Raw genomic sequence first — 19,871 nt, forward strand, 5'->3', positions numbered from 1 at the left:
ACTCCCAGGGGAGATGCCAGCCTTCCCTGCCAGGCTAAGGGACAGACACTCCTCGGGCCATCTGCAGGAGCCTCACTGCTCAGTGGTTGCTTTCTTCACGATGCCTTCCTTCTTGGTAATGAAGCAGGCGATGAAGGGCTGGGTCAGCAATTTGGCCTTAATGGTGCCCACCTGGCCAGGTCACCTGCGAACGGGACTTTCTCCTCTGCTTATTGGGCCTAGAATCCCTAGGGAGGCGATTCCTTCAGCTGTTCTGACTAAGCTTTTGGATGTGTCTGAGCCTTAATCTTGATCTCTTTCTCATTTATCTTGATGAACTTGCTGAGTCCTCTGAGCACATGAGCTGCTCCTGGTTCCTACCTAGGTGGTGGATACCTGGGAAGCTGACCAAGTCCCGTGAGAGCAGCAACCAGCCACAACTGGCCACACAGCAACTCAAGGGCAGCGGCCGACCTTGCTCCTCTTTGGAAGCCCTCACTGGTCTGGCAGATTGGAACTGGATCCGAAGAGAACGCGCGGCCTCCTACACAAGCCAGTCCCTTTTCTTTGGTGCCCTCTGGGTACTAGGACAATGGCACTATCTCCAAATGTCCCTCCCATACCACCCAGCCCTGGCTGCTATCTGGCCAGTACAAGAGGAGTTCACTGAAAATCTAATGACGCAGGACTGAAATAGGCCAGACCACACCCAGTGTAGGGCCAAGAGCAACAGGAAAACGCCAGGGGTGTAGACGAGAGGCCTAAAATAAGGCTACTTCCCCAAGGATGCCACCGGGACCTTGCAGGTTCCTCTTTTATTTGATTTTATAAGATACCCTGACACTGTCAGCTTGAGAGGACTCCGGAGCCCACAGGCTATCCGCTGGACAGCTGCTTCTGTACCCAGGCAGAAGGCTGCATACTGCTTGGCTGCGCATGTCTCTGGAAGATAACACACGCTCTCAGTGGCAATTTAAACAAGCCCTGATTGTAAAGCTTCAAGAACCGCCTGGCCTTTGAGTTATACACTTTAAACAACAAACAAAAATAAAAACAACAACAAAAACTCTATATTTCAATTTCTCTTATAACTTCAAAGTTGGAACAAAACCAGTCAGTGAGTTTCGAATCTGCTGGTATAAGTTCTTGGTGATGAAGGTAAACTGAATGGGCCCCATCCCCACAGTGGAAGAAACTCCCTGCAGTTGGAGCCATACCCATGCGGCTCGGCTGCAGGGAACACCGAAGGAGGGAGCTCTAAGCACGAACTTGCTAGAAGGGCATAGCCAGACTAGCAGGAGGGCACGGCTGGAAGCATCTGTCTACTGCCTCGTTCCTTTCTGTGAGAAGAAGCCTGTGCTGCCTGCTGTGCTGGGCATGGGTGGTACTGGGAGGAAGGACAGGAAGAGGGGCTTTTGAGCGGTAGGGCCACCCTGTCACACCCCTCCTGAGCTCTTCCTCACGGGGGTCCCTTATTTCTTAGTACCTATTTTCTTCTCCATAAGGTGGACCTAAAGGGTTTTCACTGAGGCTCCTGACTCTGTTCACGCTCAAGTTCTTGATCTTTACTTGGAAATTACCCTGTGCACAGAAAATGTACCCATGTGCTGAGCTCAGGTGGCCAACAAGGGCTTACCTACGATGGCAACTCTTCCTGAAGTCTACACAGCCAGGTGGAGAGTGAACTGAAAACTTCCCACCACGCCTTGACGGGTCAGAACCCACCAGGGTGGAAACAATAAGAGTTGTTGGGTTTATGCAGCTACATTTGACAATGATGGGACCAAGGCAGAAGTCAGATGTTTGGACATTTATTCTGAGCCACAGAGGCTACTGCTCTGAGAGCCGTACACTGGCAGAGGCTACACATACATGAGAGGCTGGAGGACAGTACAGGGGAAAACAAGGAGAGAGAAACATTCACAGTGTCGAGCAACATTTGCATGGGTACAGTCATCTTAATGCCACAGAGTATCCTCACTCGGTACCACCTCATCACATCAGGAGGTCAGGCTCAAGAGCGGAGGGTCTGGCTGGTGGGATCCCGTGGCACAGAGCACAGAGCCAGAGGGGTTTGGCTAGAGCCACCATGGAGATGCCTGTTCCAGCTTCTAGGCTTTACAGCATGCTTAGCTGAGTCCTTGCCTAATCTCCTAGTTCCCAAGTTCTCTGGGAAAAGATAGCCATAAAGTAACAAACTTAGATGTGGGCCCCAGGTGGCAGCTGTGCAAAGGGAAGAGCCCAAGTCCCTGGTTAAGATACAGCACGGGCAGGCATGACGGTGGGGGAGGTTAGTAGCTTCCCTGCTGTCCGGGTACTAACAGTTTTTAGGCTTGCCATGTAAGACTGTTTCCCTCCCCAGAACGACAATACCTTGAAAGAGCCACTTACAATGCAAGGCAAATGGCATGAATCGCAAGCGCACACAGAACAAGGGCAACGGTGACGTGAGTGTTTGGTCCAGACTTCACACTGGCATATGCTATGAATGAAAGGCTCCATATCCATGGAAACAATGAGATGTACACACTCAAGCTGCTTTCCCTTTCAGAATAAAAATCACCCTCTCATACACCTCAAAGAACCAAGAGAAAATATAAATATTTAAATCAGAACTGAAACCTACCTTTTGAACCAATCTGAATTTCCTAAACACTTTGTCTCCTCAGTCAGAGTCCCTCAGCCCCTAAAGGTAAACACTTTAGGTATCTTAAACGAGATAGTACTAACAAATATGTTTACCGTCTTTATCTAAAACCACACCTACTAGATCCTAGGTGGAACAGACCACAAAGTTTTCAGATGCCTGAGTGAGGTGGGCTCTGCGGCTGTTGACAACTAGGTTGGTCTCGGAATAAGCAACATTCATAGAGTCAGAGTCACAAGTCTAGAAGCACTCCGGTGGAAATCATGCCTCACTCAGAGATCTGATCTCCTTTTCAACGCCTTTTGATAACAGGCTCTGGCGTGGGAAGTCCAAGGGAGGACCTCATGCCAACAACACACACTGCTGCCCGTGGTAGCCCTGAGGCTTCTTGGTGGGAATCCAACGTGAAAATGCAGACCCAATCCCCTGAAGATTGGTGGGTGGTTCTTGGCTGTCGAGCTGAGCTACAGTTTACAGAACACACAGACATTCCCTGGTAGGGCTGACAGCTTGAAAAGGTGACAAACCATTAAGTGTCACTTCAGGGAGGTGCTGAGTATCTGTCTACCTCTACACCAGCAAAAATGAGCCCTAATGTTATTTTAAAGGAAAGAAAAATAAGAGCACTTTGGAAAAATGTTTTTCTTTTACTTTAAAATATAAATCTTAGTGAATAAACTCACATATATACATATATATATATTTAAATATTAGGAAAAAATGAAACCAAAGGCCCCATTAATGAATATTTCTGTGAACCAACTGTGACAAATAGTTCCAAGCTATTTTTTTTTTTTGCTTTGAAGTTGAAATTCAAGCTTTCTAAGGATTGATATTAAACAAAACCACAGTACACTTTGGAAACATGATTCTGAGATGCTGAGGTGGTGTCTCCCAAGGACGGACGTCGGAAGCCCAGACTCGGTGGAGTAGCCCTTAGACAGCAGGGCGGTGGGAACTCCAGAGCCCTGACTGTGAGATTCAACTTTGTCCCCAGGGTGGTTGGTGGGGTATGACATACAGGGGTAAGCAGGACTACCTGCCTTTGGGTAAACAGGCTCCACTTGGAACCACAGGCAGACACCCATAGTTACGTCAAATTTTCTCAAAACAGTACCCAACCTGATTCCAGAGACTTCCTGCCCCACGCAAGGGGTTACTTCTGTCTACTCGGGCTGCCATTGGTAATAGCAAATGCCAGTTTCTTGAGTGTTCTTTGAGATTCTCTTCGTTTTACCGTGGCTCTATCTAACAGCCTGGTGTGCCTAACCTAGGACATTCAAGATCTTAAGATTCCCTTCCAATGTTGAAATTCCATGAATAATTCAAACAATTAAATGAGAAACACATTATGTTGACTGACCTTTTATAAAAGGACACAAAATTCCAAGTACTTATTTCTAAAATCATTTTTTGCTAAGGGAGAGACAGACTTGTGATTCTTTTGCTCAGAGGAGACACAAGCCAAGCACCGTGCCAGTGTTCATGTCTGATAGACAAAGTCTTCTTTTTCAGAGAATGCTTGGAAACCTATCAGAGCCAGCACACACTTCTCTGTGCGTCAAGAACACCAGGCAGACACAAGCATCCCACACTGCATTGCTCTGTGCATATGTAGCTGTTCTGATGCACTCCTTTCAATGGATTCGGTAGTCACATGGGTAACAGGAAAGGGCAGAGCCGTGGAGACCCTGGATATCTGTGGTGACAACCATGATTTTCATCACTGTGAAGCTTCAACCTCTGGGGACTCTTCAGGATGCGCTGTAGCTGGGAGGTGACTAGAGAGCTATGTAGGGCCATCCAAGAGTGCAAAGGGTTCTAATGAAGGTAATTCGTTTCCCAGGAGTCTGAATTCATCCATACATGAGTGGAAATTCACACAGGCTTGCTGGGTGCCCGAGCTTCCGCTTTCCTAATACTGTATTTCCTTCCCCACGTGCAGTCAGGCTTCCGTTCAGAGACTTCCATGACTGATTTCCAACAGACAGTTCTCTACAACTTGCGGAGAGGCCGGAGATTCTAGCATCAAGCATATCATCGATATTTGAGTATCTTAGCTCTGAGTCCCTCTTCAAGGCTCTGTGATGGAGCGGTCACACAGGGAACACACCTAGGTGGCATTTCATGGAAAGGGCTGTTAAAGCACAGTGGTGACGACTTCCTGGAGTGTGTGCAGAGTCCTGCTCTCACATCCCAGCTGCCAGGGGCGTGGCTGTGGGAGGAGTACACTAGCCCTGCTTCCCAGTGCCAGGCAGCAGAAGGGACTCCAGGACGCTGTGTCCTAGGAAGCACTCGGGCTGTTAGAGTATGGCTACTGCAGCTTCCTCCAGAAAGAGAAGCAATGATGACGGGGGGGGGGGGGGGGGGACATGGCTTTTCTAGGAATGGAACCAAAATAAAAGGGGATGGCTGTAATTTCATTTCCGTACTTCCTGCCAGGAAATACCTGTCAAGTCAGAAGTGAAGAAGACACAGCGGAGTTGTGACATGGAAAGGCGGGGCAAGCAATCAGCCTGTTTACCCACGAGACTCTGACCTGGAAGCCCCACTGATATTCCTGATGGGGGAGCATGTGTGAGGTGACTTGACAGGCCTTTTTCCAGGCACGGGCTTGCTACTACTTTTACTGTACCTTGATATTCCAAAGTGAGTCCTTTGGACTGCACCTTATCAAGCTGGACTGATTTCCCTAGGAGAACCCTGCTCGTTTCTCTGTGCCTCTGTTTAGATCACAGCTGGCTTCACAGAAGAGTGTACATTCCCATAAAGATGCTTAAGTACCTGGTTTTAAAAAGGGGGCTAAATATGAACAGCTGAAGAGATCAGGGTGCTAATCTGTAAGCTATAAATGTTCACATTTAGAGACAATACCACGTAGAAAGACGCACCTTCAAGACACTTCTGGAGCTTGGACGTTTTTGCTTGTCTTTCATATTATGAGTAAAGGAAAGCTATAAAAACAAAATCAAAACACCAAAATTCCCAAAGTCCAAAATGCAAAAGGCTCAAGCAGCCCTCACTGAATTCGGAAAGACACAGGCACTGCTGGGTGAGGCTGAGTCACATGACCGCTGTCCGGGCTGATGGTGGGGACAGCAATTTCTGAAAGCATTTCCTAGTGTGGACGAAAGAGACGGAGGAAGCAGGAGTCACAGGCACTGCCGACAGCACAATTGCTCCCCACAGGTGACTCAAGAGGCCAGCTGTGAACAAGCACGGGTACACCGGAACAAACTGTAATGGCGAGTATGGCCAGAGGAAGACTCAAGGGAAGAGAAAGGCTCCGTCTGGTACATGCCGAGGTGAAGAAAATGTGGACACTGTTTTATACAACATAACACCTTCCACAGATATTTCTCTCTCTCTCTTCTCCCCCCGCCCCCCCGACACAGAAAGCAATGAGTTTAATGGAAGGCTAGAACACGGAAGCTTTAACACCCCACACAGATTTTCCAATGTACTCAACACAACGCAGCACAGCCAGGCTGAATAAACCATTTGATAAAAAAATATCTTCTTTTATAGGTAAGGACAGCGGAAGAGTCCCGAGAGCACTCTTCCACTAGTTCACCCCACAGTCCAGGGAGAACACAGATCCACTCGGAGCCTTCGGTCTCTCTTTCTGCTCGTATGCATTCTGTGCTTCTCCCGTGATGATTTCAGGCTCAAACAAGTGTTTCTTTAGTGAGAACCATCTTCTAGTCCCTGGGCGAGATATCATGACACTACTGGGGTCATATCCCACAACTGCAAAAAAGCAAATAAAATGCCAAGGATGAGTTAAGCTGAAACTGTACTGAGCATGAGCAATACTTAGACTGGCCTCAGTTCAAAGTGGGGCTTTGCTTTCTTTCCCAGCTATCAAGCCAACATATTTAACGCTAGCCTGACTTCTACATAAGGGCAGCTACATGTTGTTCCAGCTAAGGAGCAGAAAGGCAGACGAGATCCACCAAAGGGGAGAGGGGCCAACATACCCTGGACATGCTTTTCCACAGATCCCCCAGATAACCTTCCAAACAATTCTCTAAGACATCAAAAAGGAAGGGTCCAGGCCTCAGGGTTTGGCTGAACCTTTCTTGATGTCATTTCTAACAACTTTGTCCTGTTCCTGCCCCCAAAACAGGACAGGATGCCAGAGTCGGCCCCTCTGTCCGGGGCCTCTGCTGTAGCCGTGAACCCACGTGGCTTCAGAGGCTTGGATAAACACGCCTGGAGTATTCATCTCAGCAGGAAAAGCTCCTGTGTGACTTGGTGACTGATTCAGGCCTGCCTTCCAAGCCCCACTCAGTTCAAGCCACCTGCTTCAGAGAGCTTCTCCAGCAGCCCCTCCCTGTGTGGATCCTAGGTACTGTCGTTCATGTTACTCCTGTGACTTCTCATATGCGACTTCCTGTCTGGTGTGTGCTTATGTGTGTGAAAGTCACAGGACAGCCTCCATCACCGCTCCTCAGGAGCCATCCACCTTGTCTTCTGAGACAGCCTTGCGCACTGAGACCCATGGCTCGTTGCCTAAGCTACGCTGCTTGCTATCCTCTGGGGTACACCTAACCCCACCTCCCCAGCTCTATGACTAAAAGCATTTGTCGTCATGCCCACATTTCAATGCTCAGGTCCTGGCAGGCACTTAACAACGGAACATCTCCATAGGTTCCTAGTATTACTGGTTTTTAAAGACCATATTCTAAACAGATTACCCCCGCAAACCAGAGCGATGAGAGCAGTGTGTCCTCGACAACACTCATGGGCAACCTCTCGGGCAGTCCCGCAGATCCTCCAGTCTGTATACAGAGCCCACAACAGGAAGCTTAACAAGATGGCACCTTACCTTAATCACTTTGTCAGTCCCAGCAGTCAGCAGCCATCCCCTGGTGGCGTCAAAATGCACATGCACAATGTTGTGCTTGCTGTCATGGAAGGTGGCTGTGGGTGCGCGTCTGGAAGGGGCAAGACCAGAGTAAAAGGTAGACACATGACTGACGACAGGGATCTGGGATGACGTAGTCTAACGCTAACACTGCTTCACTGCTAGAAACGCTCCTTTTCTCTCCTTGGTGATCTGCTACTCGATTTTATTATTCATTTAGTGTGTGTGTGGAAGCGCACAGTGGAGCTCAGAGGACAGCTCTCTGGAGTCGTTCTCTCCTGTCAGGATCCAGAGACTGAGCTCAGGTGGTCAGGCCTAGGCATGAGCGGCTCTGTTTACCACCGCTGTTCACCGAACCGTCTCACTGGCCCTGTTACATGACTTTACAAGGATAGCGAAGTAAATGATTCTTCTGGTCTCCAGAAGAGAAAAGATGAAAGCCCCCAAAGTCCTTCGGGAAAGCGTTCTGCTGTGATAGAATCCAGGAAAATCTCTACTTGTGCTTTGGAGAAGTCTTTCAAAGACCACAGTGCCTCTGGCAAGCCTGTGCTTAGGAGGAAGGGATATGCTCTAGCTTGGCCTACTTATTTTAAAGTATTTTTATTTATTGTTAATATGCCCAAGACACCACTGTCTAACTGAAGACCATCTATATTTTCTTCCTTTCCCCACCGCTGTCAAAGCAAATAAAAGTTTTAAAAATGGAATTCTAAAGCTTCACTAAGTGAAACCTATGTATGAATGTGTGTGTTTGTGTGTGTGTGTGTACATGACCAAGCACCATATTTTAACATACACACATCATTGCTTGCTCTGTGTTCCTGGCCCTATGGTTTTGCTGCCGATTTTAATGAGAAGGCCATTGGCTGCCTCGGCACTCTACAGGCAGGTCTAGAGTGCTTGCCAGAGACAAGGCAAAAGAGTCAGAGGTGGAGCTGGGCAGGCCACGCAGACCCCCTCATCGTGGTTCAGGGTCTCTACACTGCTGTGAGTGCCCAGAAGATGACTGTCTCTTGGCTATGGCTGAATCTACTGGAAAGACTTTCAGTAGTAAAATCATCACTGTAAATGAGTTCTGCTTAACTTAAAATTCCTTAGACTCAGATCTGTCTTGATAGAATGGAACTTGACCATCTCTACGGCGTCCTGCAGTCTTCTTCACTAACTAGAGCTCTCGTAAATCTCATCATGTGCCTGAGTGGGCGGATAATCAGCGCACACGAACAACCACTTCGGCAAGGACGTCTCCATGTGTATTTGATAGGGTGACGTGATCTGGTTGTACCACAAAGGCTGGGAGGCTGGAGGCTGGGGGCTGGTCATCCTGTACTCACTTGGGGCAAACTTGGTTTTGTGCATTCTCTTAGTGTCTAGGGTAGTTTTGAATTCTCAGAGGTGCTCCTTCCAGATCAGCTAAGATCTCAGGGTACCAGGCAGAATGCACCAGATGAGTAGTAGGCACCTGGAACTAGTTCCATCCTGGAAAAATAGGCTTAGCTCTTCCCAGAACCCAACAACTGCTGGAGCCTTTGACTGATCCAGCATCTGCGAAGACGCCTGCCTGGGTACCTATGCAAGCCCTGGTCTTAGCTCCCCTGGGAGAGTCTTGGTGGGCAAGCAGGCAGCTTTACTCGAGAGCATCTGCTACAGACACATGCCCCGAGATTTCTGAGAGCCCAGTGGGGAGTTCTTTGAGCTTGTCCCCCTTCACCTGTCTCTCTCATGGTCACAGAAACCTCTTGGTCACACAGGGCCTTTGCTGTATGTTTTGGTCTGGACTACCCCCCAGCGCGTGAGGCAGTGGACTAGCTCTGGAGTGGGACTCTCAGGCTGGGCTTTGCCCATAACCAGGAAGGGGCAGGGCGTAGACTTACTCTTCGTCTGTGATGGCTTCATGGCAGCTGTCGCAGACCCGGACTTCAAACTCAAAGCCCATGAGTGGGATGGAAGAGCGCTTGGAGCTGCACTTGCCGCACACAGCCTTCCCGCATTTCCGGCAGTGGTGCTGGGGGAAAGGGAAACAGGCTGCCATGGTCTGGCCTGGAACACTCACACACCCACTGCTCTGGGGGGCGGGGGGGGGGGGGCGGACACCAGGCTAGTGTCCCAGAGCTGTCCATGGTAGCACAGTCTTACAATCCCAGCACCAGGGAGAGGCTGATGCCAAGTAACTGAGTATTTAAAGTCAGACTGGGACTTATTTGTGTCTTAGGTAGAACGGCTTAATTTATGGCTGACGAAGGTAAACCAGAAGAATACTTAACATGATTTGACTGTACTATAAAGTGCTAAAAGGATTAAAAGACCAGTTATCCCTCAGTAACTTACTAAATACACAATATATATGCTACCACACCATACTACACTACATACTGCACACATAAGTACACACACACACACACACACACACACCACACAGCATACCACAACACAACAGTGTCCTGAAACCCACCAAGGGCACCCCGGGTTTCTACACCTTTTAATTTTGGTCTCGGTTCAGAGTGAGGATTGTGGGCAGCGTGCCTCCCCTCTTCTGTTCCCTGTTCTCCACACACTTCGCCTACCACTGCTGTGAGCACCCAGCGGCCAGATCTTAAAGCTGACTGAACTGAGGAAGAGCTGCCTTGAGAGATTACAAATCTGATGACTTCTGATCCAGCCCAGTGTCTTAGACTCCAGCAGTGCCCAACCCAGGGAACCTAACATTTGACTTCATCAGGGGAAGACCAAACCATAGAAGAAGAATTTGAAAATGCTGTGTTATAAACAGATCAAGACAACTAAACCAAGTCAGGAGGAGGGAACATGAATAATTAAGAAGCAAACATCCTCATGTAATTTCATGGTTTGGAGCCAACACGAGCTAATGGACACCTCTAATATTAAGGATGCCTCAAGAGATGCCCCCAGAGTTTTCAAACTGTACCTCAGGCATTTAGAACAAGCCACTAGGAAACCCAATCTAGGAGGGCGGGGCTGCCACAGACACTTAGGTGTCACAGGTATAAAATCACTTAGTCAGCTACAACTCCTACCCGGGGGGGGGGGAGAGGGGGGGCTACTACTCTATGACCGTACGGCACAGTCCCTCCCAGATAGTTACACTCTAGCAGAGCACACATCACCCACCTGTCTTAGGCCAATTTTCTTACTGTCCCACATTTGCTTGAAGTTCCAGAAGAAAGGCTGGTCACACTTCTGGCAGGAATCACTGTCCAACCACTCAGGGGTCTTGCCAAATAAAACAAGAGCAGCCACAGTGAGAGACAGTTTAACAAAGGAACCATGGGCACTGGTTAGATTTCCAGAATCACAGCATTTTTATCAGAAACAGCTGATTCCTCAGTCAAAAGTAGTTACAGAAGGTTTGCTAATTGCCAGGCCCTGAGGATGGGATACAGCGGTGGATAAAAAGAACCTAAAATCATAGAGACTGTCATTCAGTAGGAAAGATGTCAGGAAATATTATTAGCAATCAAGATGTCTGAGGGTTTGAAAGCCTAGGGGAAGCAGTGTTGTGGAAGGGTAACAGCAGCTCTGGCAGGCTAGGGGTTGGTGAGGTAGACCACAGGCTCTGACACAGGCTGGGGGTCTTTGTAGAAGGCGCATGAGCTGAGACCTGAAGCAGGAAGGGAGAAGAAGAGGCAGAGGCCGACCAGAGGGGAGGTGGAGCTGGGGGAGTGGCGGGGCCACACTCTGCAGGCTCCTGGCCACCACGCTGAGAACGTAAGTCCTGTTCTCTAATGACACACTATGACGTCTAATTACACATATGTCACCGCACCGTAATTAGTCTAATAAATTGTCAGATAGATTTTAAAAGTATGTTCTGCTTGAAGGCATTCTTTAGCAGATCTTGCATCTGTGTGCTGTCTACATCTTATACGTGTACATGTGCATACATGCTGAGAACATGTGTAAGTGTGGGTGTCATATTGGGGATTGTATGTTAAGTAAGAACTCTATCACTGAGCTACAGCAGGTTGGGAAGAGCTCAAAATGGTTCTGGGACAGAAGGTGGAGACAGAACTAGACTTGCAGTACAGCACTGTTTGTGCAAACACCACATATTTTGATACACACACCCATACATTTCACACAGACACAATTCGCTCCAATACACACACACATCTCACAAATACACACTCACTTGCACATACATATATACACCCTCCCTCCATCCCCACACTCACACATATACATCACATACATTACACACACACACATACACACTTACAACAAACATCTCCACACTCTCACCACACATTCCACACACACCTTCACACATACACTCACACACATATGGGTGTAAAATGCGCCACAGAGGGTGCCTATGATGAGGGCATTCAGAGAAGAAATCAATACATTTAATAGGATTCCATTTTTGTCAAAAGAGTTTCTGTATATGTGGAGAAAAACAGAAGGATGGGGGTTTGCCAACACGGAGTCTTCGTTAAGTCACAGATTTTGTAAATATGGTATTTCTTGATTAAGGTATCATGATTAACAGATCTGTTTTCTAGCTGTTAATGAGTATTTTCTACTTTTTCTAAAAGAGTATGTACTATATCTAATAATACGTAAGCAACTGAGCCCATCAGGTGTATAGACAAACACATTTTAGCATCTGAGATGCCGTGCTGGCCTGCATCCAGACAAGCAGGTTCCCCTCGCCTGCCCCACACTGTCTCCCGTCTCTGATGTCTGGCTGCTGCTAACTTCCCATCAGCACTGACACACACAGCCGTCTCTCACACCCAGCCCACTCTTACTCCTGGTGTTTCTTAGCCTGTAAAGCCCATGACTCTCCTAGTAATAGTCCGTGCAGGCCCACTGAGCCAGTCCTAACGTCCCTTCCGTACCCAGCACTGACATTCTGTCTTCCCAATGCTGACTGTAATTTCATTACGTGTACCATTTACTAGTACTCTGGACTTTCTAAGTCTGTCAGCTCTCCAGGTTAGAACAAACTTCACTATTGTTAGCAGCCCGCAGCCCCTGCCACAACTCAGAAGCAATTCCCAGACGTGTATGAAGTATGGCATTTGTAAAAGATGGATGGAATCATTCTCACTGCTCATCAGAGCTTCTAATTAACAAGATCTTAAACCCATTTGCAAGAGCTGAATGTTCATATATATGCATGTCAAAATGGCTCAAAGCTGGCTCCCAAACGCCGACTTTCATCTTTGGAAACAACACTGTTATGTTCCTTTGGGCTGTCCTTCCACTAAGAGGAAAGGCTACAAAAGCCAGGCCTGTGTCAGGCCTGATTGTCCCTAACCCATGGCAAGGCAGAACACAATCCCCAGCCCTAGGGGAACCTGCTTCCCATGACCAGCACCAGCCTTAAGGATCCCCTGCCAGTACACGGATGGGGCCAAATGTACTTTCCAAAAGCAATGTTCTACATTTCCCGGCCTCCTACCACTAAGGATCATTTTAATGAGTTACTAATAGAACTCCTGTGGATTTATGATTCCACAAGCAAAGCTGCAATCTTCCTTAGCATTTAATTACTGGCATCTGAAGGCATTACATTATGGGTTACACCAGTGACTCCCTTGGGATGAGACTGGGGTGAGGGGATAGGAAAAAACTGAGGAGATTTTGTCTTTATAAAGCGTGCTTTTTAAATTTAATTCTCACACCCTGTAAGAAATAAATGACAAGATTGCTGGTTGTCAAAGGGAAAGTTTACCCGGAAAAATTCTAGGTCAGCAGGAAATGGTTAACTTCAAAATGCTTGTCAAGGGAATAGTCAGTAAACATATAAATTGTTAAAATGCTTATAGATTAAAAAGCAAAGTTAATGTTAAAAGTATCATGGTAAAATTTAAATCTGTGCCGAAGAGGACAAGGCATCATGTTTGGGGACTATTAAACTAAGGGCTCTGACTCCTCAGCATTCCCTGACTTAAGACATCATGTGTCTTATTCTGCCTTTATCACTACAGAAGCAAGCAGGAGGGCAGCAGAGACAGCTGCAGGCCTCCCCCGAGTGTGGTGCCACTCACTTACCTCCTGCCTTTCCACATCCATGTTCCAGACGACAATGCCACCGTCACCGCCACACGAGATGAGCTGCCTTGTGTGCTGTGCATAGGAGAGGGCTCGGACTTTGTCACTGTGGAAGAAACCAAGGGTTGGAGCCAGTTCGGGAGCAAATGAGAGGTTCCAAGCAGAAAGGCCATCAGAGTCAGACAACTCAGATTCGACACTGAGCTCCGAGGAGCCAGGCATCTCTGCAGACTCTTCAACATGCAATGGCCAGACCTAAAGTGAGTTTAAATGTTGCCTTAGCCTTCTCAGGCCCACGAGAAAGTACTTGGGGTCAGTTACCCACACTCAAATAATAGATGATTACTGAACTGACTATAACATCTTGCTGGTTCTCCCTTGAGGGAATTTATGTGTCACGGTGAAAACCAGTGCATTTGCTGGCTCGTCTCTGAAATGCTTGTACAAGGCAGTTCTCAGTTGTCTCAGCTAGCTACTTTGGTAATTATTACAATTAAAGGGCGTGGTTAAGACTGTTGGCGCGTGTCAGTTGTGGCAATGCAGACTTGTAACTTCAGCACGTGGGAGGGAGAGGAGCTAGGCCCAGCCAAGTCCATTGTCCCTTTACTTTTAAAACTTACTTGAGGAAGCCAGAGAATCTTAGTTTAAAGCACTGATAAAGTATTTTTTGTATTTTTAGATTAAGATGAGAATAATAAAACAGATTCATTTGACATTTGCAACGAGGAATCCATTCCACTTGGACATTTATGCATATTAAGTGGAAAAATAATTTTTCAAAACAGAAAAAAATGTGATGAGAAAAAGTCAATGTTTGATGTTCTTAACATTGTTCCTACTGAGAGACTTGGTCAAATACAGGTATTCTCAGTGTCCTACTCCATTAACGCCACTCAGCATCTAGCTCGAGAAAACCCTACTATACACTTTGGAGAGAAGAATGTCCAAAGGTCCCAGGTGCGGAACCTTGGAAGGTCTGGACTGGGAAGGAGGTGGTGAGCTCTGTTTTATGGTCTCTGCAGGAAGTCCATTACAGGGTTGGCCATGTTCTCAGCTGCAAATGCTTCTTTGAGGTGCTGATTACGGCCTTTGACTCAAGTGTGAGAGGATCCTCCAAGTCAGTGGAACTGCCAAGTTGACTGTCTTCAGAACTATGTTTCTTTTTATTAATTTGACTAATGTCCTTGATTTCCTTCCTTCCTTCCTTTCGAAGGGAGGGGCATAAAAGGCACTTGCTTGTGAAAAAGGCTCCATTCCCTAAAATGGTGTGCCTTTCAGTATCTATGTTAAGGTATTTATTACTGCCTTGCTTAGATAGCCAGTGTTCCTATCTCAGCAAGGCCCAGACTCAGCAGCACGGTTGATTGTGACTTTCCACACTAAATCACTACTCAGAAAAAAATACAATCTTCTAGATGATTTATGTCAAACTCTCTCAAGAGATTTCCCAGAGAGGTCCTGTGATGTGTTTACCTAACTGTATTCTTTATCACTAAAAAATTGAGAGTCAAATATCGGAATAAGAACCTGAATGATCACAGAAGTGGCTGAGAAGCCAGCTGTGACATCTTATCTCTTCTGCTCCTCCCTCCAAAATCCTGAGATCTTCTCTAAGCCCTGTCTTACTACTTCCTGTCTCTCTATCTGTCCTCACTCCTCCAAAACCTCTATGGTTAATTTTGGTCAGCTAGTGGCTAGCTCTGCCCTCGGATTCAAAGCAAACATTATTGTCAGAATGCGATCAAAATATCACACAACAGTCCTGGAAAACCATAATGATCTGGTCCTTCACCTTAAAATGCGATGCTATGTACAACTGCATTACATTTTACTACACACAACTGCACTGCATGTGTTACTACTATTTATAGAACCAAGATCTGGGCTGAGACGAGTAGCAGAATGCTACTGGTATGGGCGAGGCTCTACGTTAAAATCTAGCATCACAAAAGGCAAAACAAAATAGATCCGGACATAGTGCCTCATACTGGTAATAGCACTGAGAGGTTGAGGCAGGAGAACTGCCATGAATTTGTGGCTGGGATGGGCTACACCAAGTTCCAAGGCAATCTAGGCCATCTTGTGAGGCCCTGTGAATTCTGTAACTCTTTACAGGCTACAGATACTCTTTGTATTACTCTGTTGTTTGTCTGAAGGTCAAGTCAGACTTCCAAACAGGATGGCTTCAGTTTGAAAACACTGACATTGTGAAGAACAGCAGCTCCCTTGTCACAAACCGCTGAGTGTCATCACACTGATTTGACAGTGTTTAAACTGTGCAGTGGACTAATCGGGATTCCCTTAGATTATGGAAACTCACTTTGTTCTGGGGACAGATGGCATCATGAACAGGCACCACCAAACCAGGATCCAGCAGAACAAGAATTACAGCTCACTCAGAACAAAATGACCACAAATTGGGGATGTGTTGTCTAGAATCCCATTGATGTTTTAATGTTCTATTTTCTGGATATATAATGATGTCTTTCCTCTTCTGTTAAGCCATGTCTAACTTACAATCTAGTAAATTCTACTTTTATAATCTAAAACAAAACATTTAAAACCAGTCAAACTTACACCATCCACAACTGTTATCAAAGCTGTTAAGACTTCCCTTAATTTAAGGATCATACAGCTATTCAATGGGTTCTACAACAATCAATCCACAGGGAATGGGGAGTTGGATCAATCCAGAAAGTACTTACCACACAAACATGAGGACCTGAGTTCAGGTCCCAGCACCCACATAAAAAGCTAAGTATGCTTCCTAGTGCTGTGGAAGCAGAGACAGGAGGATCCCCAGGACTCTGGCCAGTCAGCCTAGCTGAGTTCTAGGTTCACAAGTGAGAGACCTTGTCTTAAGAAAGTAAGCTAAAGTTGGGCCGGGGTGGTGCCTTTGCAGGGCCTCGTCAGGAGCCTGCTGTGAAAGACTCCATGGGAGCAGCAGCCCACAGCCTTACTTGTGTCCCTGGAGCTCGATGGCCGTCCCTTTTCTCCCGCCGATGTCCCACATGATGACGGAGTGATCGGAACTGCCTGAGAACAGCACACGCTGGACCGGGTCCCAGCAGAGCGCTGTCACCCCTCCTGAGAGAACAGACACAGCCAGGGGTTAGTCGCAGAACAATATCCTTGCCACAAAATGGGATCTTGAAGGGATCAGGACCCACACAGTCTCTGACTCAAGTATTTGTTAAATGAGTGGGTACGTAAGCCCCAGAAAAGAAAAACTGCTCCCAAAATAAAAAAACTCAGTCTTTAAGCAGCCACATCCATTGTAATATATCATAAAATCAACTACTATAAACACAGAAGGCAATCCACTGGTGTAATTCTAAGGGAAATATCACATTATTTGGAAGTATTAACTGTTTCTTAGCTATTACCCGCTCCTCACCCTGACAATAATAAATGAGAAGAAAATGAGAATTAAAATGCTAAATTAGATCTCTTCCTTTCTTGACACATAACAACTGTACATGCTTGTGGGGTTCAATGTGACGTTTTAATTTAGTTCTACATCAACTAACAAGCAAACCAAAGGAGTAATTAGCATATTCAACTCACCAAACATTCCTAAGTGGATATTCAAAATCCTTCCCAGTTATTCTGAGAGATACAATACCATTCTCCTAGTAACAGCTACCTGCTGTGCATCAGAGTTTACTCTTTCTAACTGCAATCTGGTACACACTGACCAACTGGGGACCACCGACCTAGCCACTACTTCTATGAGGCCAACTCCCTAAAATCCCATGGGTACTTATTTCTGTGTCTAGCTTACTTCATTTAACATAATGTCCTCTAGTCCATCCAACATGGTTGACAAATTATATCTATTTTTATGGCATGACAGTATTCCGTCACATGTGTAGACATATAACATTTCCTTTGTAATTCCATTCATAATGCATTAAGCTGTCTGTTCCCATTCCTCAGTTACGTGAAGAATTCTACAATAATGGGAGCAGCTATATCTGGTACACCGACTCCATTTTCTTTGAATATGACCTTAGTACCTGGATCATGTGGGATTTTATTTTTTGTTCATTTGTTTTGAGACAGGGTGTTACTGCATAGCCTAGCCTGGCCTCAATCTTTTGATGATCCCTCTGGTGTTGTCTCCTGAGTTCTAGGATTATAGGCATGTATCACCATGCCTGGATGTAAGTTTAGTTTTTAATTGTCTGAAGACCCTCCATCACACTTTCTATAAAGGCTGAAATAATTCACAGTTCTCCCACCAGTGTGCAGTACCGTGTCCCACAGCTTTGCTCCACGTGCTACCGTGTATCAATACCGTTTGTCCTAGCTAGGGCTTCTGCTGCTGCGATACAACATCAGGACCATGACCTGCAGCAACGTGGGAAGGGAGCGATTCTATCATCTTCCACTCTGTCCTCAGTCCGTCCCTGAGGGAAGTCAGGACAGGAACTCAAGCAGAGCAGGGACCTGGAAGCAGACCCTAAAGTGGAGACCTTGGAGAAGTGCTGCTTGGAGCATACAAGGCTGCCAGCTCAGGGCAGCATTGCCCACAGTGAGCTGGGACCTCCCACATTAATCATCAGTCAAGAAAAGGCACCACTGGCTTGCCCACAGGCCAGTCTGGTGTGGGCATTTGCTCAGCTTCTCTTTCAGAATGACTCAGGCTTTTGTGAGGCTGACAAGAAACTAGGCAGCCGTCACTGTACCTGCCGAGAGAGGCTTGATTTCTCTGACGATGAGTGATACTGAGCATTTCCCTTATAACTGCTGCCTATTTGCATGTGTTTATTTGAGAATGCTGTGATGTGCTTTTATATTTGGGTATTAGGTATAATTAAGGACAATATTAGAGGTAGAAATTGTTTCTTTGGGAACTTGAGTTTACAATTCCTTTATAAACCAATTATACCTTAAGTGTTAGTATCCTTGTCCTACTTAGCTTTAATTGTCAACTTGACAGTCTAGAGTCACCTGAGAGGAGATGCCTCAACTGAAGACTGTCTAGATTGAACTGGCCTGTGGGCATGCCTGTGGAGGAGTCTCTTGCTTGTTTATGCAGGGTACCCAGCCCATGGTGGGGGACAACATCTCTAGGCAGGTGGTTCTGAGAAGTACACAACAGCTGTGGGCAAGCCAGCAAGCAGCATTACTTCAGTTTTGGCTTTAGATTCGTGCTTGGGTTCCTGCTCTGACTTCCCCCAGTGATGGACAGTGGTCTGGAAGCCTAAGTCCAACACTTTCCTCTCTGAAGTCAGGATGCTGTATCTCAGCAACAAAAAGGGAAGCAGACCAACACTCACTGTGACATGAGGAAGGTGAGTACCTCCTACAACTGCTCAGTACCTCCTGGATGAGAACAGACTGGATCAATTACATGGACCAAGACAGTGGTTCTCAATCTGTAGATCAACAATCTTTTCACAGGGATTGCCAAAGACCACCAGAAAACAGATATTTACCTTTCATAACAGTAGTCATAACAGTAACAAAATTACAGTATGAAATAGCAACAAAACAATTTTATGGTTAGAGTCACCACAAGATGAGGAACTGTATTAAAGGGTCGCAGCATTAGGAAGGTTGAGAGCCATGGGCCTTAGGCAGGTGCTGTAGTGTATGGTACACAATATAACGACAGAGTTTCTTCTCCAACAATCCCCTCAAATTCTTTGAATACTGAGAATAGAAACAAATTTTCTATATAAAATGAAAACATAGCCAACAAATACCAAGGAATCTCAAAGATGCTCATTTTTTTAAATATTATTGAAAAATATTCTAAGAATATTAAGTAGCCTATATTTATTGGATCCTGACATTTTAAAAGTGATTTGGAGGCTTTTAGGGAAGTTTCTCTCCTAACTGTCCCAGCAGAGTCCTTTCGGAACACATGGGCCCATTGCTCCCACTGCTATGGATTTAGTCAGCCTCTTCCTCTCCCTGCTCTGCATTCTGCTTGCATACACTTCTCTTCACAATGAGCCTCACTTCCCCTAGCAACATGTGGTTAACCAGACCCTCACCCTCACCCACTCCACTTTCCCCCAACAGCAGCCAAGCACAGCGCCAGGGCAGAATGTGGGGCGGATGAATGAAAATTTGAAACCTTTTTTCCTCCAGTGCGTGCTAAGCCTTACCTAAACCCCATGTCCTTAGAGGCGACCCTGCTGCCCTCATTACTCACAGATGTCTTCCCCCAGAGTGGCTATCACTACACAGACAAGAGGCCCTGGGAGGCTAGAGCTATGGCTTGTTTACTGGTGTCTCTGCCGGGTTTGCAGCAGACATTCTGTCTGCACAGGCAGATGAGCTAGCGCTGAGGGATGAGGAATAGGAATGAATGCTCTCAGCCTTCTCCCTGGCAGATGA

General features: G+C 46.5%; 1 protein-coding gene across 2 annotated transcripts in view; it reads right to left on the reverse strand.

Annotated features, from left to right (window-relative positions):
* Positions 1 to 1,774: 1,774 nt before the first annotated feature.
* Positions 1,775 to 19,871, reverse strand: part of Wdfy2 (WD repeat and FYVE domain containing 2) — a 125,731-nt gene continuing 107,634 nt past the window's right edge. For both annotated transcript variants that reach the window (XM_050152181.1, XM_050152182.1), the window contains exons 7-12: positions 16,478 to 16,604; positions 13,518 to 13,623; positions 10,626 to 10,727; positions 9,371 to 9,501; positions 7,458 to 7,566; positions 1,775 to 6,376 (exon numbers count right to left, since the gene is read on the reverse strand). In XM_050152181.1, coding sequence (XP_050008138.1) covers positions 6,347 to 6,376; positions 7,458 to 7,566; positions 9,371 to 9,501; positions 10,626 to 10,727; positions 13,518 to 13,623; positions 16,478 to 16,604 — 605 coding nt within the window. In that variant the 3' untranslated portion in view covers positions 1,775 to 6,346. The remainder of the gene's footprint in view (positions 6,377 to 7,457; positions 7,567 to 9,370; positions 9,502 to 10,625; positions 10,728 to 13,517; positions 13,624 to 16,477; positions 16,605 to 19,871) is intronic.

Source organism: Alexandromys fortis, unplaced genomic scaffold, assembly GCF_014885135.2.
Source record: "Alexandromys fortis isolate MF-2015 unplaced genomic scaffold, M_Fortis_MF-2015_v1.1 scaffold_75, whole genome shotgun sequence".
Taxonomy (NCBI): Eukaryota; Metazoa; Chordata; class Mammalia; order Rodentia; family Cricetidae; genus Alexandromys; species Alexandromys fortis.